The sequence below is a fragment of the Saccostrea echinata genome, unplaced genomic scaffold, assembly GCF_033153115.1.
Source record: "Saccostrea echinata isolate AGI-Se365-2 ecotype Australia unplaced genomic scaffold, CSIRO_AGI_Sech_v1 ptg000043l, whole genome shotgun sequence".
Lineage (NCBI taxonomy): Eukaryota > Metazoa > Mollusca > Bivalvia > Ostreida > Ostreidae > Saccostrea > Saccostrea echinata.
The window spans coordinates 736,892-760,791 of record NW_026889792.1 but is presented as its reverse complement, the minus strand read 5'-3'; the positions used below and the strand labels follow the sequence as shown (position 1 = coordinate 760,791).

Here is a 23,900-nt window from a genome sequence, read left to right as displayed (position 1 = left end):
TATACACATGGTCTCCAACCTGCAGTGGTGGTAGCTGATGGGTATGCTCATTCCATCTTTCATGCTCTCTTGAGTGGCGTTTGGCAAGAGCTAACTCTCTACTCGACATCAGTTCCTTCCATGTATCATGAGGCGAATATCTACCCATTACGATTGGTACGGCATCTCTGATCGGACGACCAAACAGGATCAAGGCTGGGGATGCCTTCGTCTCTGGATCAATGGAGTTCCTGTATATAAGTAAAGCCCTCTGAAACTTATCCACGTCTAAGGAACCATTGGCTGTGATGTTGTCCGCAAGCATACGTTTTACCATCTTCACTGCAACTTCAGCTCTGCAGTTGGCATGTGGATTTGCAACTGATGAGATTCTATGTCTGACTCCCCAGGCTTTCAGGAATTCCTGTGTCTTTCCAGCTGTATACTGAGGACCTCCATCTGATGTTAATTCCTCTGGGATACCAAATGTGACAAACGTCTCACGAAAGCGCTTCACCAGTCCATCCGCTCCAGACTCCGATCTGTATACCATGGGCCAGTTGGAGTACCTGTCCACAACGACAACATAATCCTTACTGTTGTAGGTGAAGTAGTCGCTGCAGATCTTCTGGAAAGGATATTCAGGAGGAACTATATCAGTAGGTGGCTGCATGGGGTTTGACTTAGCCATTTGGTGACAATGTCCACACTGGTCCCTCGTCCTGGCAATATCCACCGTGATATCTGGCCAATACACCGAGTCCATGGCTCTGGCACGCATCGACGAGACTCCTTGGTGTGCTGCATGAAGTGCATTGAGTACTGGTTTACGTAAGGCAGGTGGAATGACTATACGCTGTCCCAAGAGAACCACACCATCAACAGAGCATAGACTGCCAGAAAAACGATGAAATGGGCGCAACTCCAGTGGCAAATCCCTATAATCCTCTGGGAACCCTTCTTCTATCTGCTGAAGCAGGCTAATATACGTAGGATCTGATGCTGTGGCTTCACGTACCATATCCCAAGTTACAACCATGATGTTGGCATTTAATGCAGTTGTAGCGGCAGCAACTGTGGAGGTATCATCAGCTTGATCTCGATCCTCAGTAGATAGGCCGAAACTGGTGGGTGTATCACGACAACTGGCAGAGCAACTGTCAAGGGACTTGTCTACTGTGGCATCACCAGGTAATACCAGTCGATCTGGGGGGCAAGCTGGATGTCTGGAAGCTGCATCCGGACCAAGGTTCTTCTTCCCAGGTACATGAACCACCGTAAACTTGTATCCAAGGGTCTTTTCTTTCAGGTTAAGGAGACGCCTGTTATCTATTTCAGTGAGTGATCGGTCGTTCAATATCTGGAGTAGTGGTTTATGGTCAGTGGCGACAATGAGATCTTCGCATCCGAGCACATAGTATCTTGTCTGGTGGAGTGCGTACACAACAGCCAAGGCTTCGCCTTCGATTGGAGCGTATCTACTTTCTGCTGGGTGGGTGAATCTACTGCCGACCAAACAAAGCTTCCATCCGTCATTACAGCATGCTGGGGTCTTACTGGCACAGCTGCAATACTTCTGCATCATGAAGAAGCCAATACCATCAATGGACCAGTCTGTGGCTAGACAGGTCATGCGTGCTGGGTCAAACAGACGAACACCTTCCTTCATCCCCTGGATAATGACCTCTTTGGACTTTGTAAATAGTCCATCTAGCTCATCCGTCCAATGGAACGGTGTAGATGGTTTCAATAGAGCTCGGAACGGTTTCATCTGTTTAGTCATGGCAAACGCGTAGGCACCTTGGTTGACCAATCCAAACCATGCTCTTGCACCGGTAATGTCGGATGGTGTGGGAAAGTTGCTGATTGCATCTAGGAACTTTGTGCTTGGTCGTATATTTGTAGGAGTAATTGTGAGTCCAGCAAAATCTACAATATCTTGAGCAAACTGGAACTTCTTCGGGTTGAGGGTAATACCATTCCGAGCACAGAGGTCTAACCATTCGCACGTCTGGAAGAATGCTGCTTTAACAGAATCTGCCCACATACAAGTGTCATCCACGCATTTGACCTTGTTCTTGAAGTCCGTAATGACAGCATCAAATCGTTGGTTGTAAGCATCTCCGCTGGCCATAAATCCCTGTGGAGCTACCTTGTATCTGTACCGTCCCCATGGTGTGATAAAAGTGGTAAAGTGACGGTCCTCCTCTCGAATAGGTACAGAGTGGTATCCATTCCAAGCGTCAGTAACGGTCTTCTTCATACCTTGAGGTACCCTCTCTGCTAGATGAAACGGACTCGGTACATGATGGGTCTGGCGTACGGAGTGACGGTTTTGTGGTTGAAGATCTACCGTCCTTCTGGGCGTACCATCAGCTTTACCTGTAACTACCATCCTGGAACACTATGTTGTAGGGGTATTCTGGCTAACTTTCTCCAAGACTCCAATCCTTACGTCTCTCTCCAGGTCAGCATAGACTTTATCCTGCCAATGGATGGGTACCAGTGCTGGCTTGTGAACAGCAACTGGTCTGGCATCAGGATCTATGTGAAGCTTTAGGGGCTCACAGTTCATCAGCGGTAAAGGTTGATGTTCACATACGTTAAAAGTTGTAGCACTGTAGTAATCAAGTAGCAATTCCTTTAATGCATCCACATTTTCTTCAGTAGCGTCCAAGCCTGGTGGTAGTGTTGTTGGTAGTGGAGGTGGATTAGGCTGACGTCTGGGACAGGAGCAGGTAGTCTCATCTTCTACAGAAGCAAAACTCTCTGATGTGTCTACGGGATGGTTTGGGAAGTCTGCATGAATTATTCCAAGAGAAACCAGTGCCTCCCTGCAGATGAAAGCTTTTTCCATGACATCAGATACATAACATAATGTGCGTGTAGATTTGGAACCATCTCTGACCCTCACATCAACTGCAACCGCTCCAATAACCCCAAGGTTTTCTTTGATGGCACCTCGCATAACGAGCTTTACTGGAATTAGGTCCTTTCTGGTAATTCCCAGGTTGTTGGCTGTCTGCAATGGGATTATCGTACTCTGGCATCCGGTGTCAGCTACCATGGTCAGTTGTATCGTTTTGAGCCTTGTAACATCTTTGATGGGATGTCCAAATGACGCATGGTCCTCGGCCAAAGGTGTCATATTAACCAGTAGCATCGGATGAGGTTTGGACGGCCTAGCTATCCATTTTCCTTCGAAGATGTGATGTTCAAGACGTGCTGTATTCTGATATTGTTCTGATGTGGTACATAGCTGGTCGTAGACATAACCAACCTTGTCGTCAGCATCTTTCGTCGGTTCCTGTGATGGTCCCTGATTGCGGAGTTTCTGTCCTCGTCCCTGTGTACAAGCCCTTGACGATGAATCACGATGTCCCCAGGCACCACACGTTGAACACTTGCTGCATGACTTGGTATAATGACCCTTAACTTTACACTTGGCACATGTAGATGTCCAGGCCTCGCAACTTCTTTGTCTGGCTCGACGATCGTTTCTTTGTCCGTGGGCAGGTCCACCACATGCCCATCACTTGCCTCCAGGTCCTTGTACTGATTTTTGGCTATTGGTCGTTGTCGACACCGCACCGGCTGAATCTCCAACTGCACTCCGTGTAACTTTGCCTTGTTCCTTCTGTGCTATGAAGGAAACAGTCTCTTCCAAGGTTCTGTCTGTCTTAGGATCACCAAGCAGGTCAGACAAAATTTCAGGGTCTGCAATTCCTCTAACCAGATTGTCCTTTATGATCTCATCACTGTAGTCGTAAATGTGGTTACACCCTTCCTCCTTGCATGTGGCCTTGTACTGACAGAGAGACGCCTGACCTCGGAGACTGGCTAAAAACGTTCTGATGCTGGTACCAGGTGCTTGTGTCATCTTACTGAGTTTAATGCGTTGTACCAATGTGCTCTCATCCTTCACAGCAAGCCGTTTAATGACATTCATCAGGTCTGCCTCTGGCATGTCTGTGATGTTACCTCGTTGGTCACGCATGACGTCGGTCCGAAGGTCTGAGTCACAGCAGTAGAACAGAGCAGTGGGTATGACGTTTTGGGCAATGGCCATACCCACCTTGTACATCTCTCATTGTCGAGTGAACGCTGACCACTGGTCTGGGTCACATCCAGCAGCTATGGTGGGTGGGTCCAACTTCAGTTTGGGAGCTGCGGCAGCTGCTGGCTGGGCCTGTGGCTGGTGAACAGTTCTATCGTGGATCTGGAGGGCTGCCGTCATCGCTGCGGCAAAAGCTGCATCCAGGTCCTGAGACTGCCACTCACATCCAAATACAGGGCACTCTAACGTTGGCATGTTGGGGAGTATAGATCGTCTTTTACACCAAAATTGTCAAATTGTGTAGAACTGGTATCAGTCATAAATGATAACCATCATCCAATGAGTAACTCTTTAATTAACTAAGGATGACTGATACCTGAAACATATAGAAATAATATTACATTACATAAATGATTAGTTATTATCTATATTTTGTTTGAAATCTTCATAGGATTTATTTGGAGGGTGCTTTTCGTTAGCAAGATCAGAATAGTATTCTCTTCATAATTTGTACATGTCAGTGAGCTTCTCAGCAGTGTTCTCTTTATATTTTAATTTGGGAGGACAAGCTGTACCCGATCGTTTTTTTTACTTTCTATACTGTTCTGTAGAAAGTTCCTATGTCGTTTCGGCGGCTTTGTCAATTTCCCCAAACACTGTATAATTCCAATCTTTTTCTGTAAGTTTGTTCAGTTTCCTGAATTAACGTTTTGAGTTTTTATATACGATTCATTTTGTTTATGCCTAGTAGATCCCTTTATATCCAAGTCCTTCTGAGCATCTCATTCTGATTGTACACACAAGTACTCTGAAGTGAATAGTAAAAAGATGCTTGAGTTTCTGATTGGCAATATCTATGTAGATTTTAGAGATGAGGTCTTCCAACAATCTGTTGGAAATTCCAAGGTTACCAATTGCGCCCGATTATTAGCAGACCTATTTTTGTATTCATATGAAGCAAAATTAATTCGAAATCTTCTACATGAAAAGAAGATAACACTTGGTGTAGCCTTCAACTCGACAATTAGATATATCGACGACGTACTATCAATTAACAATAGTTGCTTTATTCCATATGTTGACTCGATATATCCCAGTGAGCTTGAAATAAAAGATACAACAGAATCTGACACATCTGATTCATATTTAGATATTTTACTATAAAAAAGACGCTAATGTTAGCCTAATTGCAGACATTTATGATAAACGTGATGACTTCAATTTTTCAATTGTTAACTTCCCTTTCTTATGTAGCAATATACATGTGCCCTTATCACCTGCTTATGGGTTTTGTCTCCCAATTAATTTGATACGCAAGAGCATGGTCTACTTATGAACAATTTCTGAAACGAGGTAAGCTATTGACAAACAGGATCGTGAAACCAGGATATCACCAGTCTCATTTAAAGTCATCATTTGGCAAGATTTATGGTCAATACAATGTCCTTAGAAAGTCAGCAAATACAACGTATCATTAAGTAAAATGCTTACTGACGTTATCCTACTAATTGTTAGGCCATTATTTACACACTGAATTGTCGACCGATTTTTCCTTTTTTCCCGATTATGACAAGAAGCACACGGCGGGTGTGACCGATTTACATGGGATGCTTACTCCTCCGAAGCACCTATGATGTTTTTGGTGGTCTGTGTTTGTTCTGCTCTCGATTTGCATTGTTTCAATGGACTTTGAGCTTGAGAACTGTTCGTTGTATCCATGATTCATTTGGAACGTTTTCTGTTTTTCTATCGAAAATATACTATATAAGTTTCTGTCCTATCTATTTTGCATAAAGAGCTTTGATTTAGTCATAAATTTCATTTTCAAGTTCTTCTGTATTTTAAATATTTCAAAAAAAAAAAAAAAAACAAACAAACAAACAAAAACAAAAACCAAAAAAAAAAAAATAACAAAAACCAAAAAAAAAACCAAAAAAAAACCAAAAAAAAAAAAAAAAAAAAAAAAAAACCCAAAACAAAGCAAATGATTAAGATGCTATCTTTTGAACACCCTGTACTTGCCAAACAGCCAAACGTGAACTCGCTACTGGATACGATTGTGTTACACCTAAGTGATTTTTTTAAGAAATGAAATTAATTTTTGAGAATTCATGAACTACGACGCTTCACATCGGTATATTTCATTAAGCGCGTTAGCGTCATTTACTGATAATTTTTGGGAAAAAAATTTTGCACTATTTTTTGACTTCAGTTACGTCAAAATGGAAATATTCTTACTCATTCCATGGTAGTTCCTGAGAACGTGAACTTTCTCTAATTTGACTGATTGTATATTGTTTTATATCCCATTCGAGAATTTTTCACTCATATAGAGACGTAAACCATATACCGGGTGAAGGACTTCAAATTTTGACCTTTACTCGGCACTCAGGGCCATTGAGCAGTGAGGGATCTTTATCGTGCCAACGCCTGTCGTGACAAGGGGCCTCGGTTTTTAAGGTCTGATCCAAAGGACCCGCAACTTTCACTTTCAAAGTGCCGAGCTCATGGCTCAGATGGGACAGTTGTTACCCATTTTTATCGACTTAGGTCAGTCGCGGTCGAGATTCGAACTCACGACCTCCCGATTACGGAGCGAGCGCTCTACCGACTGCGCCACCGTGAACGGTTTTTTTTCTAATTTGCAAAGAATTTAAAGAAAAATATTTGGAAATGTAAATGTAAACAGATAATGTTCGACCGGAAGTGATGATGACACGACAAATAAACACATTTTAATCAAGCCCTAGAGGGGCTTGGGTAATCTAAAACTATGCTAGGTCATCGATTTCCTCAGTTTAAAAAACGAAAATATATTTTTTTTGTGAACAGAAACATTTCTAGAAACAAAAATGAAGCTTATCTAGAAAATGGCTGTATATTTAAAGAAATTAAGTGTTTAATATCGGGTTTTATTTGATGACAATGGAATAATACTAGGCAGCAGCAACAGTTTCTCTACAGAGATTTCGCGCTTTCCTTTGCGTAGGAATCTCTGGTAAGTTTTACAACGGCCGTCAATGCATCCATGGACGAGTTCATTGGTTACCCTGAAAGGTTACACAGGTTATCCTATCGTTAACATTTTCTTCATTGATTTGCCTACCCTGAGACAAAATACTAATAGCACACAAATTAATGTTAAATTCTATCCCTGATAGGTCTATAGTTTTGTTATTTAAAAATTCGGGATATCTCCAATAACCTATAATGGCTGAGACTTCTTTCGGGTTTGTACGGAAGATTCTATCAGATAAAAGATAGATGGTACACATGTAGCGCAGACCCTTGGTACGCAGGATTGTTTTGGAGGTTGCCCCCCCCCCCCTTCTTTCAACTTTGAAAAATAAAATCTAATCGGATTTAAGTATCACATGTTGCGATGTCGTTTAGCAAATATAAATAAATGCATGCAGTATGAAGTATAAACTATCACCACTATGCTTCATAAAATATTTCCTGAAAATGAGTGAAATATTGAATACAATTCTTTTTTAACAGGAGTACCATTAATTATATTAACTCTAAGTTCTAAATGAATTTTAATTTTTTAAAAAAAGTTTAAACTATTTCTTTCTCAGGCATTCGCAACTTCGTGATAAACCCACCACATGCATGTATATAACTGTTTCCATTAAGAAAGAGGATTTTCTATTCGTGTCCTCTTTTTTCAGTACAAAATGAAAAATGAATATAAGGCAATTTCAGAAATGAAGATATTTTTTTATTCCATTTCCTTATTTGACATAACAAGAAATTGGTGAGGCCACCACTTTTCTGCAGTGAAAACAGATTTGCAGTTAATAGAATTACAAATTCAGGCTAAAAATTTGTGAATACACCATTTTAAATCTGAGATGAAAAATATCAACAACGATCTTGGTGGTTCCACCAAAAATACAAAAACAACAAAATCTGTAAATGATGTACAAGAATTGGTGGTGTCACCAAGATTATACAGTGATTTTAAAAAACATCTTTCAATGACGACGAATACATTTCTTAAACTAATAAACAATGCTGGTGAATCCACCAATTTATAAGAAACTACAATGTTGAGTAAATATTAATAATAAAAAAACGTACTCCACCAAAAACATGTAAAGCCTAAATAAAAATATTGCACTGAACGAAGCTGGTGGAACCACCAAAAATATTTTAAACCAATTGCTTAATTAGAACTTGGTGAAGCCACCAATTTCCTGTCATATTAGGTTAAATCATATATCGAGGCTACAAATTGGTGAATACACCATTTTGAATGATTAAATATCGTCCCTGAAGTGAAAAATGTCACGAAAGATCTTGGTGGTTCCACCAAAAATACATATGCAAAATCATTTGAAAATGCTTCTATAAATAAATCAACTAGAATTGGTGAAGTCACCAAGATACAAATTCGTTTTAAAACATCTTACAATGACGATGAAAACATTTCTTAAACTAATAAACAGTGCTAGTTAATTCACCAATTAAACCAACTATAACCCATAATAAAGTTATAAAGTTAATTTTATAAACTAATTGAAGCAATGAGCTGACGAATCCGCCGTAAATAATGATAGGCAAAATGCAACAATTTTTGAACTGATGCTGGTGTAACCACAATCTTGTGAATGTGAATTCACAAAAGTGAAGCCTAATTGCAACATAACTTCTGTGAAAAAATTGCACTGAACAAAGCTGGTGGAACCACCAAAAATATTTCAAACCAATAGCTTAAATGCATTATAATAAGGAAGAAGTTGGTGAAGCCACCACTTTCCTGTCATGCAATCAGGTTAAATCACACATATAGGCAAAAAATTGGTGAATTTATCACGAATGATCTTGGTGGTTCCACCAAAAATACAAATCAAATTCACTTAAAAATGCTTTTACAAATAAATCTACTAGAATTGGTGAACTCACCAAGATAATACAGAGTGGTTTTCAACCGTCTTACAATGATGATGAAAACATTTCTTAAACAAATTAACAATGCTAGATAATCTATCATTTTTTTAGAAGCTGCAATGGAAAATGGAAATTTTAAAAATATATTGAAAAATACGAAAGGTATCAAAGACACAGTGACAAATAGTACCACTAGATAGAATATATATATATATATATATATATATATATATATATCTTTCATATATGCTTATATAAAAGCAATGGTTGAGTCGATAAAATGCATCAACGTGGACTTAAAAAACATAACATAACAAGCTATAAATATTCGCTAGATTTTTTTTTTTTACAGTTTTGAAACTCTGTGAGTTCCAAATAGCAGTCTGACATACCTACCATGCTCTGCTTACATTTCTCTTATTATCGAGGAAATATACAAGCAATGATAGTTCATTTCCTACAATTATCATTGTCATGTGACAACAAAACATGAATTCTTTCTTAAACAGTTATAAAAACTTAGATAAAGAAAATTATTCTAGAGTACAAGTAGAATAAGGGATATATAGAAGCTTTGGGGAGGTATTTGTTTACTTTGGGAAAAATCAACAACGTTTTTGTGAATCATTATCATTATAAAAATCATTAAAAATGATTTAGATGGTAAATTCTATACTTTTTTTCATTTACAACATATATCTTATTTTACTTGCTCAAAACAACAGGTTCAATAAGCTCATCATTCATCATGTTCTGTATTGTGTCTGGCAGTAGGTTCTCTTCTTCGTTTTCATCATGACTCAACTGTTTGGGTAGCATTGGAAGAATCCATTGTGCATTCGCAAAAAATAGCCTGCGACGTTCAGAAGAATTTTCTTCACATTTCTTCCATAGCTTGAGAAAACGTTCCCACCAATGATATTGGGTCTGATTAATCTGATCACTGAATAAACATTTCCAATGCTTTAACTGGCTTGATATTCTTTCTAAACCAATTCCATCGAAGTTAATTGGAGACAGTTTTGGACTGCCTCGAATGCTGATAATTTTTTGCTGGTTGTTTCGAGCCATTATACCTCCTTCAAGTTTCTTCCAAGGAGAGTCATACTTTCCTTTATAAAATGTTTCCACTAGAGACTCGTTGCTTCTAAACTTAAAATGAAGGGGACGAGTATGTTTTCTCAAATCGCATATACTGTTTTGAATCCACGTCCGAAAGTCATATATGAAGTTGATGACCTTGACATTTGGAAGTAGCTCAATAAGATCATCTAGTGTTTCGGCATCATTTCTCCGCAATTTATCGGCCACTTTACTGAAACAAGCATCAATATCCTCATGCGTGTGGCCAACCATCAAAAACGATAGATGAACCTGTAATTGATTTTTTGATACATATATATCAATCCTATTTTGACTTATCAATTTATTTATATTAGGGTCTTTCGTCTCTAACGGCAGACCTTTCCATTATTTCATTGTTTATTAATGTTCTTGTTTTTTTTTCTTTATAATATTTGTGCAGAAGATTTCTAGGAGTTTGCTCGATCGATTTATTTGAAAATTTCAGCGAAGGTATATCTTTGTTTGAATCTCTAACAATCAATATTTTGTTTAACATTACTGAAGCAGAATTGTGTGTCTTAATAATGTACAACTATATACGTATTATGATATTTATGTCATACGTTACATTATTGGGGGCCACAAGGAGCCAGTATGCTAAATCTTTGACGCTTTATATCTCGAAAGAGGAAAATATTTTGAAAGTAAAATTGAACAAAAAATAAAAAATGTTCTGAACAATGTGTAACCTTTCAGAATGTCCCCAATAAGAATTTCAAGGACCGGTCCCGAAGCATTTCTTTTGCAAATATCTTGGAAACGAGAAAAAAAATTCTGAATACTTGTTGAACAAAAAGTGTTTAAAACCCCAAGTATTTAAAATGATACCAAGAAAAAAGGGGCTGGCCCCTAAAATTAGGGGCCTAGAGGGGCCAAAGTCCTCAATCAATAACTCTTTAACAATCAATATTTTGTTATACATTACTGAAGCAAAAATGTTTATCTCAACAATTTAAAACTGTATATTAAATTTACATAATAAGTTACATCATTAGGAGTCATAAGAGGCCAGAATGTTAATTATATGGCATTCTGTTTCTCAAAAATGGGAGATATTTTAAAAAACAATAATGAAAAAAAAAAATCGAAGAAATATATTGAACAATATCTAACCTTTCATTTTTTTTTTTTTTTTTTTTTTGCTGAATGTCCCCATTAAGGATTTGAAGGATTGGTCCTTAAATATTTTTGTTGCAAATATCTCGGAAACAAAGAGTTTCTGAATAGTTATTGAAGAAAAGGTGTTCAAAATCAAGAGAGCTTGAAGATGTTACTAAGAAACAAGAGGCCCAAGGGCCTTAACGGTTACCTGAGTATAATACAACACTGTAAAGGATCCATTGAGGTATAATACAAAATTAACTGAAAGACGAAGAAATGTTGCCCAAGAATTTAAAAAATCTGGTTAAAATGCCCTTGCTTATTGTAAAGTGCTAGACCCGAGTGATCTCCTTGGGATCATACTTGGTTTTCCTAAGTCTTACAGGAATGATAATAAATGAAAAATATACAAATACAATCGACACTTGCCTATTGTGTAAGGTATTCAATATATACAGATATGTTTTTGTCAATTGTCTAGTGCTACAATTTAGTACACGCAGACTTGAGTATACAACGTGGCTATTTGCCATTTGTCACTAATTACATTAAGTCTCCCTGGCTCTCTGTGAATCTTTGTTCACTTTGATAAAGTATAAAACAACTATATCCACTCTCTTGTTGACCATGGATCTTCTACAGTGACAATAACTTAGATCACCACATTGTAAACATGCTGTGTACAATTACAAGTTTCGCTAAATATGCATGCATAAATAATTTTTATAATGCTTTTATCTTTTATAATGCTTTCTAGGCATGAATCTGACTTTGAGCACGCATTGCTCATTTAAACCAAACATTCATTTTTATTTGTTTCTATATATATAAAACATTCTTTCTTGAATTCTCATTCAATCAAAAAACCTGTTAATTAAATTATATACAAGGATTTCTTGATTAACAACATCTAGCAAAAGGGAGTAACTCTCGTTTGCTTCACTTATCATAATTGTCTATTCAGTGTGCCTCATAGATACCCAGAAGCAAAGAAAAGGCACATTTACTTATATTTTAATACATTCACATTAATATCATTGCATTTAATTTGTTTGCTAAGTACTCAGGGGCAGAGGAGGAGATTTTCAAAACATTTATGCATTTTTGCTAATTAATCAATAGAGCCCCACCCAAGCGCAAGAACCGCGACCCAGGGACAATGAAATTCACAATTTTGGAAGAGGCACCCTTTCTCATCATAACTATGTATTCAGTTTGTTTAATTAACATCAAGGGGCAGAGGAGAAGATTTTCAAAGCACTAATTTATTTTCAGTATATAATACATGCAAATAAGTCCCCCTCACCACAAGGAACCCCTGACCCAGGGGCCATGAAATTCACAATTTTGGAAGAGGCAATCTTTTTCATCAAAACTATGTACTTAGTTCAACGGCTTAATATGCAGAAGCAGAGGATTTTCACAGCATTAATTTTCAAAGTATCTATTTATTTTCAGTATATACGGTTCACGGTAGCTCAGTCGGTAGAGCGCTCGCTCCGTGACCGGGAGGTCGTGAGTTCGAATCTCGGGCGCGACAGACCTAAGTCGATAAAAACGGGTAGCAACTGTTCCTTCGCCATGCACTCGGCACTTTGAAGTGAAAGTTACGGGTCCTTTGGATGAGACCTTAAAAATCGAAGCCCTATGTCAGGGCAGGCGTTGGCACGATAAAGATCCCTTACTGCTCAATGGTCCTGAGCGCCGAGTAAAAATTTGAAGCCCTTCACCGGTATATGGTGACGTCTCTATATGAGTGAAAAATTCTCGAATGGGACGTAGAAAACATACATGTACAATCAATATTTTCAGTATATAATAAATAACCCCTCCCCCCCCCCCCAACATGGAACCCCTGACCCAAGGTCCATGAAATTCACAATTTTGGAAGAAGCACTGTTCCTCATCCTAACCATGTACTTACTTCATCGGCTTAATACCTAGGAGTAGAGAAAAGATTTTCAAAGAATTAATGTATTTTCTTTATATATTCATTTGAGCCCCGCCCTGACACCAGAACCCCTGACCCAGGGGTCATGAAATTCACAATTTTGGAATAAGCACTCTTGAACATCATAACTTTGTACTAAATTCATCAGCTTATACCCAGGAGCAGAGGAGATTTTCAAAGAATTAATGCATTTTACTATATAATCATTAGAGCCTCCAACACCCTACCACCAGATTCCCTGCCCAGGCGCCAAGAAATTCACAATTTTGGAAGAGGCACTCTTATTCGTCATGAATATGTACTTAATTCATTGGCTAAATACCTAGGAGCAGAGGATAAGACTTTTAAGGAATTAATGCATTTTCACTATATAATCATTAGAGCTCTGCCCTAGCACCAGAACCCCTGACCCTTGGGCCATGAATTTCACAATTTTGGTACAGGGCTCAATGTTTACTTCAATCATGCAAACAGTTTGACTGCTCGATGTCCTGGAGTAAAGAAGAAGATTTTTAAAGATTGCATTAATTAATTTTGATGGTTTTAGCCCCACCCCTCAGATCCCAGGGGGGCAGGGGCCATGCATTTCACAATTTTTACCCCCCTTCACCCATAGATGCCATATGCCATAATTGGTTGAAATTGGTTCAGTGGTTCCAGAGAAGAGTGTACAAATGCTCAAAAGTTTACGACCAATTGACGACGAACGACGACAGACTAAAACAGATAGCAATAAAAAGGGCTGACCCTAAATATAAGGGACCGAGGGGGCCCGAAAGCCTTTAATCAATAACTATTTAACGATCAATATTTTGTTATACTTAACTAAGACGAAACTGTTCGTCGTAACAATTTATTTATATCATTATATTTGAATGAAAGTCTCAGTCAAATTCTTATCAAAACTCGGTCTGAAGACCCACTCGTTGCTCGCAACGAGATCGCATCCAGTTATTATTATTATTGCTACTACTACATGTATTATTATTATTATTATTATTATTATTATTACAATAGTAATAATTATTATTCATATTATTCTAATATTTTCTTCTTGAAGTCGAAAGTTAAAAAATATTTCTTTCAAAAATTGTACAGACCCTATGAAATACACAATAATTTTTGTTTCATTGATCATGTTGATAAAGTATACCAGAATTGTTTGAAATTGGTCTCAAAATTCCAGAAAGAAAAATGAAAATGTTCAATAGTTATGGATTATAGACTAAAGTCTTATTTAATATGCAATATTTAGAAATTGAAGTACAAATTGTTTATAAACATAGAAAAAAAATCCTGTACATTGTACTTACTTCCCTGAAGACTTTTATATGCACTAAGTATTCACAAAATGCAAGCACAAATTTGTTCTTGTTTTCACGCCAACAGTTATCTGCCTGTAAATAAAATGTGGGTGGCAATTTTCCTCCCTGGAAAAAAAAAACAACAAATATTATCTAATTCATATTAAATTTTCATGAACTTTGGCAATATATTTATATAAAAGTGTTCTCTGACCAATATTATAAAACAAATTAAAAGAATAGTTACCATTATATCTTTTATTTTGAAGAGTATCTGGAGAATAATGTTGATCGTCAAGTTGGAGTCATGGGGATATTGCCCAATGTCAAGAAACGTAAAAAATTCATTTTGACCATGGGCAATTACTCCAGAAATGTGAGTTTTTAACTGGTCAGCAGAATTTACTGCCTGTAATAAAAAAAAAATATTTCTTGACTTATTAGAGGCGCTAGCTTGTCAAAATGAAATCTAGAGAAATCGCATATCGAATATATATATATATATATATATATATATATATATATATATATATATATATATATATATATATATATATATATATATAACTATATATATATATATATATATATATATATATATATATATATATATATATATATATATAAAGTACCTTTGCTGTCCTTCCTACAAAATGTGGCAGGTTACTCTTCGCTGAAATGAAATTCAGAAATCAGTTATTCGATAAAAATGAGTCTCAAATCAAACAGCAATGCAAATATTGTTTCATATACAGACAATTAGGATGAATGGATTTCACTTAATAAGACTGCATTTGACATCTTCTCTACACTATACACTCATATAATCTCAGACCTACAGCATGAATGAAGCTTAAGAAGCTATAATTATGAAACTTAGAATAGAAAATAGTTTGAAAATAAATTGAAACAGAATAAATTAATGAAAATTTTTAAAAAATATTTTCAGGAATTATATACCTTGTTTTAATCAAAGACATTATATGCCTTGTTTTAATCAAAGATATTTTTTATGTTTTTTTTAATTATTTATTAAAATGAAAGTTTGAAGCTTGGTCTCAACGTCCTTTCTTCTTTTTATCTAAGCTTTATTCCAGTAAACTCACTTGCCCTTACTCGGGATTGCAGTTTTTCCTATCTATATTCAACTGCATCAGTTTGTCCATAATTTTGGGGTGTTTTTGCAAGTATTTTTATAAATGTGATAATGCGGTGTACATTTGTGAGTCATTATTTCAGGAAGGTACGTTTTGAAAGTTCCCTAGTTTTCTCAGGCTGTAAATGTATTTTTAAAATTTATATACATATTTTAAGCAAAATCCCTGTTGATAACATTAAGATAGATATAATATATCTATCTTAATGTTATCAACAGGGATTTTATATATACCTATATTTTTCATTTCTAAAAAGTTTAATACTATCCCGAAAAGAAAATAAAAAAGGAAAGACAAGTTTAAACAGAATAAAGCGGAGAAATTCAAAAGAATCGAATTGATGACGATAAGTGTATTTTTAAATGACTGCATGTTTTCTTAAACATTGAACAGATACATGTACTTTGCTTATTAGCATTTTTAACATTATTTTCCAAATTGTTATGCTTTGAATAGGGCATATTCTTACAAAATACTTTTTTCATGTCTTTTATTTATAAATTAATATTCAACATATATAACTTATAAGTATTTCCAAGAGATGTCTAAAAATTATTTGTAAAAAGCAATTTCAAAGGGCTTCATGTTTGTAAATACAGTAAAACCTCATTATGTCATAGAAAATGGGAATGAGAAAAACTTCGAGAATCCAAGGATTCGATATATTTGGTGTAAAATATTTATAGAATTTGAAAAATGAGTGGCTGGGGCTTTCAAATAACTTCAATTTGTAATGGTATTCGAGGTATCGTGGTATTTTGTTCAAAGTTCAACTGTATTGGTCAAATTTGATCGAACTTTACTGTCATTTTATATGACTCATTATTATGAGGTCGAAATTCAATTGCCAATTTTAAACGTATTTTTTTTTTTTTTTTAAAAGGTGGACTGTGAGGTGAAAATATGTTGCAAAAAAGAGCTTTCTTTTGAAACGATACTCTGAGGAAAGAGGTTTGATTATATGTGAAAATGCTTTCATCTATATAATCCAAAAGTGTTCTTAGCTAGCATTTCTTAGTCGAGTTATGCTTTATAATTGTTATGAGAAAATATTGGACAAAAATATAAGACTTTATAATCATATATCTATATATCATACTCTTACATTTAGAAATTTTAAGAAACATTAAAATTCTAATAAAAATAGCACTAGAACAAAAGGCCCGTTTAAGACAATATTACATGTACTTGTAAGTACGTGACAAACTTGTGATTTTTCTGGACACAACTTAAAGGGAGTCTATGTCCTTTGAATATTACACTTTGCATGATTCTTTCACATTATAATACATGTAGATCAAACCTTATTAATTCTCAAGACTTATTCCTAGGTTATATACAGTCATGTACATGTAAAATGATAAACGCAGATATATATTAATAATTTAATTTTGTTTGTATTCTTGCCTCTGATTGGTTAATATCCAAAAAGGAACACAAATTATTTCTGTATAACCTGGTTTGGTATGGGGACACACCCCCCTGACAACCAGCTGAATCGTCTGTATCCATGCAATCCTCTCATTTCCAGTCCTCGGGATTCATGGAAAATTCCAGATTTAATAAATGTACCTTTAACTTCAAACAGTAACTTGGATCTTACCACATGTAAACAAACAACATGGCTGCTAGGACTATGTATCAGTTTTTACCTCCCCTTGCTACCCATCACTTCCGTTACTAGGGTTGTATTATTGAGCGGCAAATTTGAACTAATAAAAAGCAACGAAATTTTACACCCACAGTTGTTTAATGATTTTAGAATTAAATTATAAGGAATGACTCTAATTCTTGGCCAAATTATTCGAGTATAACCTGGTTTGGGTCAGTTTACGCTGTTTTATAATCCGCTTCGCGGATTATAAAGCGTAAACTGACCCAAACCAGGTTATACTCGAATAATTTGGCCAAGAATTAGAGTCATTCCTAAAATAATAAATAATTCTTTATATAACTGAAATTGATTCTCAAATATTATTGATGAAAAAAGAACAACTAAAGCCTAAAATAAATTGCTTACATTGATCCATGCCATCCACAATGACGCTTAAAAACTTTGTTGGTGCTCTTTTCGCTGCCTCTCTTTTCTTGTAGTAATACTGCCTTTCCATCCTACAAATTTGTATTCGTTTAATTTTTAAAATTTTTGAAAGTGAAAATGAATTTTCTTTCACATACTGTAAAGTAAGTCATTTAAAAGCTATCTATAAATGACTTATTGTAAGGTATTAATTTTAAGTATCACCCCCCTTCCTCAAAAGTAAAGGAGGTTAACTTAATATTTAATCACATAGTAAGATAATTTTTTTTAACATAGAAAATGAAAAAAAATGATTTATTTGCAAATAAGATGCTTTAAAAATAAAAATGTGCTGTTAATAAATGCATAATATGAATATCTAATAAAGTATGCAAAGAAAAGTCAGATAAACATTTTGATTTTTTTACCAAAAAATATCTCTGAAAACACATAGCTTGTGAATATCTATGGATAGTATATTCAAAAAACAAGTCACAACTACAAAGGACATGTTGGACAATTATATTTTAAAAAGAAATTGAAATGAAATTGCGAAAAATTTGCTGTTAATAAATGCATAAAATAGATATATAATAAAATCTGTAAAGAAAAGTCAGATAGACATTTTATTATTATTATTTTTTTTTTTTTTTTACTAAAAAATATAAATGAAAATAAAACACATAGTTTGTGAATATTTATAAAAAGCTATGGATAATAAATAAATAAATAAAAAAAAAAAAACAATTCACAGCTACAAAGGATATGTTGGACAATTACATTTTAAAAAGGAATTAAAATGAAATTGCGAAATTTCAGAGAAATTATTTTTTCTTAACCACAATATTATAGCAATTGGAAATGGATAACATTTTCACAATAATACTAGTTTGATTAGTTTCAATATGGGTAAAAAATGTGAGTAATTTTTTTTTTTCAAAGTGTGACGCCAAAGAAGTGGATATATTTGACAGCTTAACAATTATTTATAGTTTATATATCTCATGCTCATTAGTATATGTGATCAGTCTTTTCATTAATATCAACTTTAAAGAATACTGCTGGAACATCTTTCTTTGACCTAGATAAATGAATTAGTAGAGCATAATCAAATTCTCAACATTAAATTGACTTCATGAAACATTAATTTCCTTTTTGGTTAAATTTTTATATATTTGATCTGACTTTATCCTGTGCAGAATGTAGAGGTAGAAGTTTTTCATATTTAATAGAAATAAGTTTCTGTTTATTTATTTCTGAGCATTTATCAGCTTTGTACTTCTTTTACAGGTCGTTGCGTTGAGGTTCATGTTAAGAACCTTGTGGCTCCACATCCATCGAGATGCTTAAGGAACATAGATAGAAAGCATGTTGATGCTTTGAAAGAGTCGTTCAAAATGAGACCAGAACACAATATTATTTTCTTTGGGATTGTTTTCAAAGAAAATATTGACCTGAAGGAATTGTACAAGAGTGGTTCACCTGAAATCGAAACTATTGGTGGCAATCATTCAAGAATAGCTCTTCAGGAGCTATTTGATGAAGGGCTATTGAAGACACCGAGAATATACATAAATCTGTATAAAAACCTGACTGACACTGAGGCCCTTAAACTTGGCTTCGACCACAATGTTTGTCACGAATTGGGGAAACCTACCTCAGCATCAGAAATGCTATTTCTCTTCAGAAGAGAACTTCTGAAGAAATTGACAGAAGAAGAACTGCCCACACCCAAGGCGTCCAAAATAAAAATGTGGAAGGAGACATGTGCATCGATACTAGGGATAAAAAAAACAAAACTGCATAATGTATACCATTGTATGTTAGCATTATGTATGTCTTCTAAGGAGGGTTGGAAACTCATTGAAGATTTTGTGTCTTCGTGGAAGTCCAATGAACTTAAAAAAAAACCGAAAGGGGAGATCAAGAAGACCCACTTCACCAAAATGAGTGGGGCAGCAGAGAAAGATAGAAATTCCTTGCTTGTCCAGTTGGTGGAGGGGAAAATTGATTGGGAGGAATTCAACAGGAGCTGCACCTCCAAAAAGTAAGCATAATCTTTTGTATGAAGACTTAATGGATGTGCATGTATGTGTTGATAAGTAAATACATTATAAGTTTTGATGTATGTTTTAATACACATTTAGGAAACAATCTGATTAAAAAAATTATTCAGTAATAGTACAAACTGGGTAACTTAAAAGTAACCTGAACACAGTTGTAATGCCGTTTTGTAACAGTTTTGTATTTCTTTTTTTATCTAAAATTAAACAAAACTGTTTACAAAATTGAATAAACGTGAAAGTCTTTATTTATTAACAAGGACTTGTGTGTTCAATTCATGAGCAACGGGGTACATAGATCAAGGTAGGGTCACACATCCCCTTTTCCAGAACAGCAAAGCCATGAATAGTGATATTGATTTGGAATCATCCTAAAGTTATGTAAATTCAAATTTGTTCAAATCATGACCCCTGAGGGCTAGGGTGGGGCCACAATAGCCGATATATATATATATATATATATATATATATATATATATATATATATATATATATATATATATATATATTATATATATATATGATTTTGTTTATTGAAGCATTCTCAGGTATTTTAAATTCAAGATTTTCAAATCATGACCTTGAGGGGTAGGGAGGGGCAATCATTGGTGATCAAAGTTTTACACTAGAATGCATAGGACAAATCATTAAATCTTAGAATAGCATATCCTTTATTAATCATAATATTTCAGAAGTATCCTCAGATAAGGTATATTTGAATTTGATCAAATCATACTCCATGGGGATAGGGCTGGGCCATAATGGAAGATCAAATATGTATTAAAAAATTCTTCTAAAGCCATGATCAGTCAATGCAATATGAAAGCCTTCTCAGTTAGTGTAGATTCAAATGTGAATAAATTTGCCCACTCCCTTTTTTCCGCGGGGAGGGGGTATTTGTAATCACCTTTATATTTAACCTTTCTTTTTTTTAACTGATTTCTGCCTTTTCCTAGCCAATGTGCTCAGGTGAGCAAATGGCCAGTGGGGCTCGTGTTAAAAAAACCTATGACATATTTCTTTGAAAATTTAATTTTCCTTATATGAATTTCTAAGATTAGATTACGACCCACTAAGTCATTGTCTGAGCTGAGAGGGTAAAGATCCTTTTAAATCTTTATTTTAAAAATCAAGAGGGTTAAGATGACTTAGATGAGCGATATGGCGTTGGGCCTCTTGTGAAAAGTTAATATTTTTTTCATAACTAACATTCAAAATCATGAACTTAAAACCTACTTAAGGATGACAACAACTAAATGCACAGGGAATTCCAGATATTACTTGTTCGTTATCAAGATAAGAGATAATTTAATCACTTTACTTTCAAATTTCTACAGAAAGACATCAAAGGCAACCACAAAGACGGTGGAAGGTGAAAAAGGAGAAACGCCAACGCCAAATGAAGGAACCTCTGACGATGTGTCAAATGAGAGTGAAACAAAGGTCGTGTCAGATGAGAGTAAAACAGAAGTTGAACATCCCAACGAAGAAAAAGATCTTGAAAGAAGAATAAAAGATTTACAACAGACTGAAGAAAGCTTGAGAAAAGAAATTACAGATCTTGAAAATGTCATTCAGCTTCAAGCAGCTGACATAAAGAAACTTGAAGTAAGATATTTTCTTGAGTAAAAATTTTTAAGCCCTTTTTGAAAGGAAAATCACTAAATCACAAATAACAATTCTCTTAGTCTTAATTAGAGAAGTGCATTTTAAATTTATAACAAAGTGAAGAATAACCCAAGTTTGCTTTTCCGTTATATTTACTTTATAAATGCGGGTTTTTAAATAATTAAGGTCTGACAAGTTTTAATCATGAAACTTTCCTGCAATGTCATCAATCAAAACAATCGTCAAATATTTATAATAAATCAAATTTCATTTACCTGTACGTATTCAATTTATACAGATATGTGAAAGGAAAATCCATGATGCAGAAGATGAAAACAAAGAGCTTTTGAGAGAAAACAAAATGCAATCGGAAAAGATAAAAAGTCTCACTAACCAAATTTTGGATCTGAAGGTATACTTCTAAGATCTTTCTATTTTTTATGTAAGTGCAGATCAAAGTGCATATTTTATTGAACTTGTAAATGAAATGTGTCCAACATTTTTGCTAATTCACAAGAGACACTGTCGACTTCATTTTAGAATATCAGTAAAATTAAGCAGGAGCTGGAAGATCAAAACCGTCAACTCATTAAGGAAAATGAAGAGCTAAAAGAAAAAGTGGAACAATCAAATTCTGTTCAGGTAAATAATATTTTCTTTTCTTTAAGTAAATTTAGAGATTATGTATATATTTTTTAATTTTTATAATGTTTAATCATTTTTCTTCAAAAAGTCCAAACGGAAATGAGAAAAAAAAATGCCCAAGCTTTTTTTATGCAATGTGCCTTCATATTTGTTCAAATTGTTGCTCCTTGGAACAGTGTTTAAAAAAAATAGAAAAAGTTCAAAGACTTGTAGAAGGAAGCATTTGATTTTTTCGACACGAGTCGTAAAATAATTTTTGAGAGAAATGTCATAAGTAATAAACAACTCTTTTATTATCTCAACTAATTGAACTGAAAGCTCGAATGAGCTTTTCTGATCATCTGTTAAATTGCCCGATGCCCTCCTGTTGATCACTCTGTATAATCATCCCTCGACATACGTTGTCACGAGTTAACATTTTCAGATTCTCAACAATTTTTTTCACCAAATTGTGAAATTCTTGCTCTCAGGGTCCCCTTGTTTCTGAAGTAAGGATGATTGATCATATTGTGAGGATGTTAAACTTTCGTAATACTTTCTCCCTACTCCTGTTTAATTAGTGGTCACACAAAATGCATGTTTAGGATGAGCTAGGGTGTTTCCTCCACAATTGTGCAATTCATGACACCTGGGCTAGTGGCTATGGTGTTGTCGGAATTTTTTCACATTTTCATCTTCCTCTCTATGAACCACTGGGAGGTTATTCATGGATGAATAGAATCCAGGTAATTGAAATAATCCACTTTCAAGGGTCATTAAAGAATTAACACTGGGTCAGAAAAAGATAAAACTTGGAAAATTCCCTGATATAATTTTCAATCAAAATCAAGTCATAACACTTGCTTGAAGGATGGGCCAACAATGGGCAATTAAGGAGGCAGGGGGGTCAACTAATTAACAATCAGATATAACTTTAATTTTTTAGATATGATATCTTAAGCTGTCAACTATCATTTGGCAAACAAAAATTTCATACATTTTTAGCTCACCTGAGCTGAAAGCTCAAGTGAGCTTTTCTGATCACCCGTTGTCCGTCGTCCCACCATCTGTCCGTCCGTCCGTCTGTCCGTCCGTCTGTAAACTTTTCACATTTTCAACTTCTTCTCAAGAACCACTGGGCCAATTTTAACCAAACTTGGTACAAAGTATCCTTGGGTAAAGGGGAGTGTAAATTGTTAAAATAAAGGGCCAAGTCCCCTTACAAGGGGAGATAATCAAGAAAAGACAAAAATAGGGTGGGGTCATTAAAATATCTTCTCAAGAACCACTGGGCCAGAAAAGCTGAAACTTAAATGGAAACATCGTGGGGTAGTGTAGATTATAAATTGTTCAAATCATGACCCCGGGGATAGGGCGGGGCCACAATAGGGAATCCAAATTTTACATTGAAATATATTACAAAAATCTTTAAAAATCTTCTTCTCAAGAACCACTGGGTCAGAAAAGCTGAACTTAACATGGAAGCATCCTGGGGTAGTGTAGAATCTAAATTGTTCAAATCATAACCCCCGGGGGTAGGGCGAGGCCACAATAGGGAATCCAAGTTTTACATTGAAATATATAGGAAAAATCTTTTAAAAATCATCTTCTCAAGAACCACTGGGCCAGAAATACTGAAACTTATATGGAAGCATCCTGGGGTAAAATAGAATCTAGATTATTCAAATCATGACCCCCGGGGGTAGGGCGGGGCCACAATAGGGAATCCAATTTTTACATTGAAATATATTACAAAAATCTTTAAAAATCTTCTTCTCAAGAACCACTGGACCAGAAAAGCTGAAACTCATATGGAAGCATCCTGGGGTAGAATAGAATCTAGATTATTCAAATCATGACCCCCGGGGGTAGGGCGGGGCCACAATAGGGAATCCAAGTTTTTCATTGAAATACATAAGAAAAATCTTAAAAAATCTTCATCTCAAGAACCACTGGGCCAGAAAAGCTGAAACTCATATGGAAGCATCCTGGGGTAGTGTAGATTCTAAATTGTT

The 23,900-nt window shown here is 35.2% G+C and overlaps 2 protein-coding genes across 2 annotated transcripts; one reads left to right on the top strand and one right to left on the bottom strand.

The window, feature by feature from the left end:
• Window positions 1-9,637: 9,637 nt before the first annotated feature.
• On the bottom strand, window positions 9,638-17,681 carry LOC133201246 (uncharacterized). Its single transcript, XM_061337039.1, has 5 exons — window positions 17,591-17,681; window positions 15,046-15,086; window positions 14,661-14,822; window positions 14,423-14,539; window positions 9,638-10,306 (listed from the first exon to the last, which is right to left on the bottom strand). The coding sequence occupies exons 1-5, from the start codon at window positions 17,679-17,681 to the stop codon at window positions 9,638-9,640; spliced, it is 1,080 nt and encodes a 359-aa protein (XP_061193023.1).
• Window positions 17,682-18,495: 814 nt separating this feature from the next.
• LOC133201220 (uncharacterized) lies at window positions 18,496-19,641 on the top strand. Its single transcript, XM_061337015.1, has 2 exons — window positions 18,496-18,508; window positions 18,881-19,641. Exons 1-2 carry the CDS (start codon window positions 18,496-18,498, stop codon window positions 19,639-19,641), a joined length of 774 nt encoding a protein of 257 aa, XP_061192999.1.
• Window positions 19,642-23,900: the final 4,259 nt, after the last annotated feature.